At 44.6% G+C, this 10,967-nt stretch overlaps 1 protein-coding gene across 1 annotated transcript in view; it reads right to left on the bottom strand.

The window, feature by feature from the left end:
- Window positions 1-10,967, bottom strand: part of LOC117803519 (translation initiation factor IF-2-like) — a 48,612-nt gene that overhangs the window by 792 nt on the left and 36,853 nt on the right. The window contains exon 5 of the mRNA XM_034667593.1: window positions 129-362. Within this exon, the coding sequence (XP_034523484.1) occupies window positions 129-362 (234 nt within the window). The remainder of the gene's footprint in view (window positions 1-128; window positions 363-10,967) is intronic.

Below are 10,967 nucleotides of genomic sequence, written 5' to 3'. Positions count from 1 at the left end.
CGGGCCCCGTCTCCCCGCCCCCAGACTCGGCCCGACCTGCACCCGGGAGCTGCCTGTCTCCAGCCGCGAGTGGGGGAGGCGCCCCGAGCAGCCGACCAGCCGACGGTCTCGCGCTCCGATTTCCTCACCGTATGAAATGAAATTCCACAAGGGGATTCGAAAGGAAATGAGACCGGGACGCTCCGTGCTTCTCGGCCCGCCGCCCTTCCTGTCTCGGGGACACGGTTTCTAAATAAGGTTGGGAGGGTGAGAGGGCGGGAGGGGAGAGGCTTGACCTGTGCACTGGAGGCGAAGAAGGCGCACAACCACCGGGGGTACCCTCCCCCAGTCTCCCGGGCATCCCTCCCCTGCAGCCTGCATCTCTAACTTACTCTGCTGCTTCGAAGGGCCCTGGAGGTCTGGGGATCATGCGACCGCTGTTTTGATCCAATTTCCCCTCCCTTCATTCCCAGCCCTCCCCCACCCCATTGCCTACCCCTCGGATGGAGGTTTGTGCTATTTCACCCTTTCCCTTTTCAGCGGGACCAGTGAAACCCTCAGCAGGTGGATTTCTAAGCCATTTACTTATTGCTTGACTGTGGTAAATCTACTGTGCCTCTCTGAGTTTCAGATGGGCTATCTGTAAAATAAGGATTTTCATGTCTACCACACACAGTTGTTCTAATAGTTAAATGAGAGAATGCTGGTAAACCATTTAGCACAGTGTCTGGCACATACAAAGTAAGTGCCAAATAACTTGGTTTTTGTCGTTATGAGGTGACCTCCTGCTTTCCAGCCAGGTCCCAAAGACAGCTCCTGCAGCCCAGGTCTGAAAATCTGGGCAAAAGCTTTCTACTCTCTTCCTGATATCTTTTCGGCCAACACTTGCCAAGGTTTTCCTGGGGCTTGGTGACAGGGACCAGGTTTGTATGCATGTCAGTATCCTCTGTTTCAGCCAAGTCTGGCAGATGGCAGAGGCTGGATACAAGTTGAAAGGATATCTGTTCCACTCCTGTGGTACTCCCATTTTGCCTTGTAGTTTTAGTTTTCATATACTGGCAACTAGACTTGGCTGAGGGCAAGAATGGAATCAACTTTTTTTGGTTTTTGGCTCTGTACCTAGAACTGTGTTGGGTACATAAAAGCTGCTTTGTCTCCAGCCATTATCACAACCTCCCAGGGAAGGAGATTCTATTAGCCTCTTAAAGAGATGAAGAAACTGAGGCTAGAACCAAAGTAATATTTAGAAAATGGAAGACCGACCAAACCAGAGCCCAGGGAGGCCCTTCAAGGATGGGAGGCAGGGTTATTTCCCCAGAAATGTTCCCAGCTGCAAGTCTACATACTCAGCAGTAGGGCTGACTCTTCCGTTTGACTGTGCTGAGTAAATCAGGAGACCATAGGCCCACAGAGATGAATAAATGATGAGATGAATGAATCCAATGGATAGATGAGCCCCACCCTCTAGGAACTCACAGGAAGAGACAAAGAAGGAACAGCCAACTGTAACTCGATGTGGTAACTACACACAGAGAGAATTGTGGGTAAACTGAGGGTGGAGGTAGCTGAGGTTCCAGGGCTGCTCAGAGGCAGATGGCCTGCAGGATTCTGAGCTACTCAACAAAACAGCGTTAACGTGCAATGGGCACTTCTCCTGAGGCATTTGCAGGAAGGGGAGGAGGCTGGCCACGTGCTGCGGTGTGTGTGCATGGTTTATCGAACGATAGACTCCGCAAGGTCAAGGAGCAGCACAGGGCCTGGTACGCAGAGGGAGCACCATCAGTGTTGGGGGAAGTGATACTATTATCAGACCAACACCAAGAACTTGTATAGAACCCTTACTACGTGCTGGATACTGTGTTACATCCCTTCTGTGCATTATCTCATTGATTTCACCCAGCAGCTTGAGAAAACTGGTGTTTTGAGAGGTTAAGCGATTTATTCAAGATCACACAGTAAGTGACGGGGGACTCAGGAGCATGCTTGTGTGGCCTGAAAGCTTATGGGCATAGTACTACTCTCACAGAGGAAACCGCTTGACGCTTTGCCTAATCCCTAGTTAGAGATGACCCTTTTGCGATCTGGACTTCTTCCTAGCCCTGGCATCCTTGCCCCAGCTTGCTCGAAGCACTGTCTCCTTGAGAACTCTGGAAGAAGCCCCTTCCCCGGCAGAAGATTTTCCTGTCAACAGCTTTTCTTTCCCCAGCATGGAACTCATCGCAGGTATTTTCCAAAAAAGAAAGCCAGGGGAATCACATTTCAGTCTGAATGTGGAAAGAAAACAAAGACCACGACTTAGAGCTAAGTCTGAATGGCCTGGAGCCCCTCAGCCCTCCCTCTCACAGAGCGGTTTACACAGTCGCCAGTCTGCTGCCGGTGACAGGCCTGGCATGTTTGTCTTTGTTGCAGAAAACACTTCCCTGAGGGAGTTCCAGGCAGAGGGCTGTCCGCCCTGTGATAGGCAGAGCATTTAGAAGAGGAGCAGAAGATGGGGACAGAGAAATGGAACCTTCCATTAACCTAAAGGGCAGGCCGTGGGCCCCTAGTGTCTCTGGCCTTAGGGCCTGGGCAGCTTCCTCTGTCCACTGTCTGAGTAGGAAGGAGGCAGCCCGTTTGGAGCTGCAACAAATGTGACTTCAGCAGGCCGCCCGGCAGTTGGAGGGCTCTCTATTTGCATCTAATGAGAGGCTGGGTTCTAATTAACTCCTGTGATGTGTTAATTTTTCAACCTGACATTTTCTGCTCTAATAGATTCTTGTAATGGTTTCTAAATTAAAGGCTGCATTTGAAGACTAGGGTTTAGGTTAAAATCCACCACCTAGGGGGGTGGGGGGCCGTAAACATCCTTTCCTTCCTAAGGAAAACCTCTCATTTGCAGTTCTTTGCTAACCCAATTAAGTGCTGAAGTAGTCACCCCAGAGCCTGCTTTTTATTTCCTGCGAAACAATCCAACTAGTCCATATTCAGTAGCTGCCAAGAGAAGTCTTATTCCAACCACTCATGAAGAAACCAGCTTCTTTGAATATGGACAGAACATTTAGAACTCACAAAGAGCGGTCTTGATAGAAAATGCAAGAAAATTGTTCATTATTATCCTGTTTGGCTTTTGAGGGGAAAATTCACTGGGACCAAAACCTCATAAGGACTGGGAATTTATCGTGGAACAAGAGAAACATGGGGAGAAGCCAGTTCACATCCCACAGGTTATAGATGGTCTGGGTGCTACATCTCCCTCTGCACCCGAACTAGTTATGAAACAAAACATTTGTACTGAGTAAAGCAGGAGGGATCCCTAATCTTGCTCAAAGTTGAGGAATCACAGGCCCCAACAGGTTCAGTAACGACTCTTAAGTGGCAGAGCCAAACCCCCGCCTTCTTATCACTTGCACCACTAGCCAGGGAAGAATCATGTCACCAGAGAGCTCTTGAATGTCAAGGAATCAAAGCCCTGTTGTTCCTCCTACCAAGCATGAGATAGTACAGAGGACATTCTTATTTGTTGGTGGTGATGGTTTAATATACAGATGCGCAACTGCGAACCCACGCAGGAGGCAAAAAGTACTGCTAACACACTTCATACCTTTACAACTTCGTTTCATTTCAGTATTTGTCCGCCAAGCCAGTAGCCAATGTTTCGTGATAGGTTCTTGTGGACACATCACTGAGCAGTGTCCTGGGAGGTGTGGAGGCATTAGAATGTGGTCACTGCCTCCATCGAGCTTACAGTCACATTAGAGGAGACTAAGACACGAGACCCCAGTGAAACTTATTTATAATTAAGGGCTTTTTCTTGAACACCCTCACTCATTATAAGTTTGGGTTTTTGTTTTGATTTGGCTTGGTTTTGATCCCTTTCATAGTGCTTCGAGGTCAGAGGCTGTGTCTTCTTTACCGCTGTGTTTCTGAACAGCAAGGGAGAAACTACCTAGCCCGTCTGCAGCACTCGATAGGTGCTTGTTGAATAAATAAATTAATGATTCAGGCTATAAGTGCTCTAATTCTTCAGAAAAAGAGAGACTTCATTATGTTCTGGGTGTAGGAGGCCATCAAAATGCAACCCAACTGGTTACAGAATGATGGTCAAGTCTACTCTACAGGCCATGCCTACAAGACAGCTTTCTGCCTTCTTCAGAACTCAGAAGTTTTGCCAATCACTAACCTTCTTTTTTCTTGCAGATTCTTAAATATATTTTAAGGTAGAAAAATGTCTTGGCTAGAATTGTTGTTTGGTTCAGAAGCCTGCAAATTTCATCAATCAGTCCAAGATATTTTCTTATCACTGTTCATTGGCTAGTTGACCACTGATCTCAATATTGTCAACTGAAGGCATTAGGAATCCTATAGGCCATATATGCAGGAGTATCTAGCCAAAGAGTTATAAGTCAGGAGATCACCTGTAAGTACTAAGTTTGTAGAAAAATTGAAATGTGAGTCTAGCTATGAGGGGTGTGTGACTTTCCAAGAGACCCAGGGAAGCATGGAAGGGAAAGCACCTGTAATAATATTCTCACAGGCAGCATTCTCATCAGTTGATACAGGTGAGAAATGAACAGTAATAAAAATAATGCTAAATAATAAAAAAGTGTGAGCTAGCCACCTGCTGTGGATAAACATGAACTAGACTGGACAAGGTGTCAGGTGGTGGTTTTAAAACATAGCTTCAAGTTCTTTGACACTCCTCCCATTGAAGGGCAGAGTTTTATTTCCTCCCCTTGAATTTGGGAGGGCTTGTGACTTCTTCAACCAATAGAAAAGTGTGAGTGACACCAGGTGACTTCCAAAGCTATGTCATAAAAGGCCATGCAGATTCTTCCTTCTTTGCTGGAAAATTCACGTTGGAGCTCTGAGCAGCCCTGTAAGTAATCCAGCTACCTTGAGACTACCATGCAGGTTTTCCAGTTGATAGTGCCAGATAAGCCTCTCCTTCAGCCACCCTGGGATAAGCACCAGAAGTATGAATGAAGAAACCATCTTGGAAGTCGATTCTCTGGTCCTAGGGATTCCTACCTCCAGCTGTTTGAGTCCTCTAAACCCAGACATGGGGTATAAAAGAACCACCCTTGCTGTGCCTTTTCCAAATTCCTTACACACAAAATCCATGTTATTTTTTATGCCTGTCTTACTCCATCTGGACTGCTATAAGGCAATACCTCACATTTATTTCTCACAGTTCTGGATACTAAGAGATCCAAGACCAAGACACCAGCAGATTCAGTGTTAATAAAAGCCCCTTTCCTGGTTCCTAGATGGCTGTCTTTTTGCTGTGTCCTTCCAAGGCAGAAGGGATGAAGGGATTCCCTGGGGTCTCTTTTATAAGGGCTCTGCTCTTGTGACCTATCACCTCCCAAAGCCCTTACCTTCAAAGGAGAGGGTGATTCAGCTAGAAAAAGAATGAACATCACCCAAAGGTGCATAAAGGGACCGTATATCCTCTACTGGGGAGAAGGATAGAATGTTTTCAGTTGTATGAAGGACCATCGTGTCATGTTAAGTGGAAGCATGATTTTGCTATTGTCTTTACTTAACAGTGAAGTATGGTTTTAAAAGGTGTGTATGAATGCCAAGTTGACAAGGAGTGGACTCTAGTAGCTCTGTACTGTCAGTTTAGCTGCAGTGGAACTCATTGGCCAGAATTCCCTTCCCTACATGGTTCCAGATTGGGATTGGCCATAAAAGAAATTGGCACAAGACTGGAGAGGTGGAACCAAAGCAGTGTTTTCTCCTCTGAAAGTCACAGTTGGGTGCCAGGCCCAACGTCAGTTCATGACATTGAGTCGGCTGGCTCACTTAGTGCAGGGGCAGCCCTTGGACCTGCATGAGCTCCTCCTTCAGCTGCTCTGAGTCTTGGGCTCGGTGCCTGAGTAACTCCATGGTTAAGGGCTCTAGCTTCTGCAGGTCACCTGCATCAAGCTTAGGGATGGTTAGACAGACTTGGCATCTAGTTTGTCCCAATGTGTTCCACTTTACCCTTGACTTCCAAAACTTCATGCCTCACTTTCCTTCTTGATTGCAGGGCTGGCTGATCTATCTTGACTTTGGGCCCAACACCAGGCACAGAGGCAATGCTGTACATAAAGTACTTCACTAGTTTGCATGGTTTTATCAGGTCTACTCTGTTTTTTTTTTTTAATAATCTTTTTTTTTTTTAAGATTTTATTTATTTATGTGACAAGAGACAGCCAGCGAGAGAGGGAACACAGCAGAGGAGTGGGAGAGGAAGAAGCAGGCTCCCAGCAGAGGAGCCTGATGTGGGGCTCGATCCCAGAACGCCGGGATCACACCCTGAGTCGAAGGCAGACACTTAACGACTGCGCCACCCAGGCACCCCTATCAGGTCTACTCTTTGCTATAAATTCCTTATTCTATCTCACTCATAGTGACTCTGCTTCTCTGAGCAAACCCTGATGATATATCCCATCAAAAAGATTTGGAGGATGTTAGCTCTGGAAGCTGCCTTAGAGTTCATTTCACCCACTTCTCATTTTATAAGTGGGGAAACTGAAGCCCCAAATGTGATTTGCCCAGATGGCACATAAATAATGAGTGCTTGAACCAGTTTGCTGATCTGCTCTGTGACTTAAGTATTTGGCAGATTTCTCTTTGACTTATGGAATTGTGACTGGCCTGCTATACCAGGCCATATTATCTACAGTAAGCACTTAATCGAGCCCCTTCCGTCAGGCACTTTGTGAGTTTTGCATAGGTTACCTCATTTAATCCACGTGCCCTCCAGAAAATATCCTAAATTTGAATTACTTCTCTCTACTCTCTATCTCCACCACCACAAACTGTCCAGTCCCCATCAGCTCTCACGTGGACAGCTATCTCTGATAGGCCTCTCTCCACCACTGCTCACTGACAATCTCTTCTCTACATGGCAAACAGGATGTTTTCAAACCAGGTTCCACAGATCATGCTCCTCTCTGAAACTGCTGGAAACTCGTCAGTGGTCTCCTATGGCTGTTGGAAGAAAATTTGTCAGGCCTACAAAGTTCTGTAAGATCTGGCCATCTTCCCTCACCTTCGGTCACACCCCTGCCTTGGTCACCACACTCCAGCTACACTGACCTTCTCTCTATTCCTAAAATACGCCCAGCCATTCTTGCTGTAGGGTCCGTAGTCTCTCTTCTGCATAGAATGCCATCATCATATTCTCCCCTATTTCCCCAGGGCTGCTCCTTCTTGACAAATGTCATTTCCTCTGAGACACCTTCTCCAGCACTCCTGTTTCATCCCTCCCTCCAGTCACTCCTTAGCCCTGTTTTAATTCCTTCACAGCACGTACTGATGTCTGTCACTGTCTTGGTTACTCACTTGCTTATTTATTAATTCTCTCTCTCTCCTAACTAGAAAGAATCTCCACAAGCACAGGGTCTTAACAGTCTGATTCACTAAGATACCCGTGGTGCCCAGCAGGTACTCAGTAAATATTTGTTAAGTGAACAAACCTAAGTATGTTAAGGTTAACATACCTTAACATACTGTTATTCTCCCCATTCTACAGGTGAGGAAACAGAGCCCCTGAGAACGCTGAATTCCAATGTGTGGAGACAACGAAGCTGTCTAAAGTAGGATGCCTAATGGTAGAGAGCTAAGGCTGTGTAGTCAGGCAGAACTGTGTTGTGATTCAGCAAAATGTATCATGGGATACTAGAACTACAAGGAACCTTTGATAATCAGCTAGTTCTATGTCTAATCATTATAGTAAAGTTATCAGTCAACAACCATTTCTTGAGTTCTTACAGTGTGCATTGCTAAGGTAACAGAAATTGCTCCCCTAAGACGGCAGGTATTAAAGATCCCTCATTTATCACATCCTGGGAATTTCCATTTTATGATTTTCCTTCAGTAGCCCTCAACTTTTTAAAATTTTTTTCATTTTTTAAATTGTAAAGTCAATTAATTAACATATAATGTATTGTTAGTTTCAGGGGTAGAGGTCAGTGATTCATCAGTCTTATATAATACCCAGTGCTTATTACATCACGTGCCCTCCTTAATGTCCATCATCCAGTTTCCCCATCCCTTCACCCCTTCCCCTCCAGCAACTCTCAGTTTGTTTCCTATGATTAAGAGCCTCTTATGGTTTGTCTCCCTCTTTGATTTCGTCTTGTTTTATTTTTTCCTCTCTTCCCCTATGATCCTCTGCCTATTTCTTAAATTCCACATATCAGTGAGATCATATGATAGTTGTCTTTCTCTGACTTACTTATTTCACTTAGCATAATACACTCTAGTTCCATCCACGTCGTTGCAAATGGCAAGATTGATTTTTTGATGGCTGAGTAGTATTCCATTGTGTGTGTGTGTGTGTGTGTGTGTATGCCACATCTTCTTCATCCGTTCGTCTGTTGATGGATATCTGAGTAGCCTTCAATTTTTCAATTTCAAGAATTTGACTGCATTTTAGGCCTTCCTACCTTTTTTTTCCCCCATTATCTCTTTTGCTTTCAAGAATCTATACCTGGGGTTTTGTTTCTGTTCTAAAACACGAACAAGGGACATATTTTAAGAAAGCAATTTTGAGACACAGGCAAAGAAACAGTAGCATCTGATAGCATCTGTTAGACTACCATAGACCTGGAAGGAATCTTCCAGGTCATCTTCTGCAGAACCCCACTTAACAGATAAAGAAGCTGAGACTTCTCCAAGACAGAGTTAGCACTAGATATCCTATACCCTGCCTTCAGGACTCTTCCCACCACATCACACTGTCTTCCTTCCACCTCCTTAGCAAACCAGGATTGTTTAGGTAAATAGCAGCAGACCTATTAACCAGACCTGAGGGTTCAGCCTGCATATATAGAGAGCTGGGTGATAGATTGCTCAGTATAACTGGGCCCCTAGAAACCACTCTTAGGGGGGTGCCTGCGTGGCTCAGTCAGTTAAGCGTCTGATTCTTGATTTTGGCTCAGGTCATGATCTCAGGGTTGTGAGATGGAGCCCTGCAATGGGCTCAATGCTGGGCATGGAATCTGCTTAAGATTCTCTCTCTCCCTTTCCCTCTGCCTCTCCCCAACTTCCCCTCAACTCTCGTGTGCGAGAGCATATGTGCACTCTCTCTCTCTTAAAAAAAGAAAGAAAGAAGAAAGAAACCATTCATAGAAACCAAGGAATCTACCTTATCACCAGATTTGCAGATAATTGTGGATACAGAGGGGAAAGGAAATGTTAATGGACTGTCCACTTTGATACTGTTAGCTAGACACAGAGTAAGGCTAGAACCCAGGCCTCTGACTTCACAGATCAGTTATTTACTGCATCATGCTGAAGCCTTGGCAGGTGGAACACAAAAACACAGTGAGCCCCCAGAAAAGGTCTCAAATGACTGACAGTATCTTCCAGCAAGGAAATCAAGAAATTCTGTTTCCTTCTTGGAATTAAAACCTACCATGGTAACTCTCTACACGAAAAACAAAAGCATAACAAAATTTCTTTATCATCCTAGGGCTTTTGTGAGAATTAATGAGATACATATATGAAGGTCCTTACCATTGGGCTTGGAAAATTCTGTTAGCTTTCCTTCACCTGTTTGTTGTGGCATTGAGTTAAAACCTGCCAGTGCTGCACTACTTAAATCCAAGAATTCTCTACTTCTCATTCTGGAGGTAAGTTTTCTGTACCTCTTAGTAAGCTATGGTGAAACTCCAGGGGGGTAATTCATTGTATATTTTCAGTTGTACAATATGTGGCTCTTTATACTGTGGTGGGGCAGCAAATATAGACAGTCTGTAACTTAACAATGGTTCAACTTACAATTTTATGACTTTACATTGTGCAAAAGCAATACACGCTCAGGAAAAAAACCTTACTTTGAACTTTGAGTTTTGATCTTTCGTCAGGCTAGCAGTATGGGGGGGGGTGATCATCTCCTATGATGCTGGGCAGTGGCAGCAAGCCACAGCTTACGAGGGTAAACAGCTCATATACTTACAACCCTTCTGTACCCAGACAAGCATTCTATTCTATTTTTCACTTTCAGTACGGTATTCAATCAATTATGTGAGATAATTCAGCATTTATTACAAAATAGGAATAGGCTTTGTGTTAGATGATTTTCCCCAACTGTAGGCTAATATACATATTCTGAGCACCTTGAAGATAGGCAAGGCTAAGCCATGATGTTCAGTAGGTTAAATGCATTTTTGACTTAATGATATTTTCAACTTATGATGGGTTTATCAGCATGTAACCCCATCATAAGTCAAGGAAGATCTGTAATAGTGAAAGTTTACATTCACTAAGTTAAGTGATACTCTGAAAGTTAAGGACTGTTGTTATGTCTCTTTATCAGTGATAGAAAAGAAGATTTGGAGGGAATAAGGCAATTGCCCAAGGTTACAGTACAGGTGGAGTTAGGCATATTTACAAATAAACCTGCAAATGAGCGAGCAAATTAGAGCTGGAAAGATCTGATTGAACTTCGTGCTTGACAATTAACTAGGTGTGTGATGCTGACCAACTCAAGCTTTCTGAGCCTCAGTGTTCATATCTTTAAAATGGGATAATAGAAATTATGGAAGACATTGTTGGTTGTTGAGCCAATAGCCTCCCCCAGCTCCTACGTGCCCAATCCAAACCTTTCCTCCTTCCTAACAACAATGTATCAGGATATCAAGTGCTTCTTAAGAAGAGGAGCTCTTTCCTAGTCTTTGGGCTTGGGGTAAATTTTCCCCTTGCAAGCGATTTGTTTAGGAATAGGTTTATAACATAATTGTAGCCAAGGAGATGGATGTAGAAGTGTTGAGGATAGGTAGGGAGGGTTCATCCTTGGGACATTTCCCCTAACTTTCAGAAAGGGTATGGCAGAAAAATCTGCCTTTTCTTTTTTCTTTTTTTTTTTTTTTAAAGATTTTATTTATTTATTAGACAGAGATAGAGACAGCCAGTGAGAGAGGGAACGCAAGCAGGGGGAGTGGGAGAGGAAGAAGCAGGCTCACAGCAGAGGAGCCTGATGTGGGGCTCGATCCCAAAACGCCGGGATCACG

This window comes from Ailuropoda melanoleuca, chromosome 8 (genome assembly GCF_002007445.2).
Source record: "Ailuropoda melanoleuca isolate Jingjing chromosome 8, ASM200744v2, whole genome shotgun sequence".
NCBI classification, from domain to species: Eukaryota; Metazoa; Chordata; class Mammalia; order Carnivora; family Ursidae; genus Ailuropoda; species Ailuropoda melanoleuca.
The sequence above is the reverse complement of the archived record's forward strand: the minus strand, read 5'-3'. Positions and strand labels throughout refer to the sequence as shown.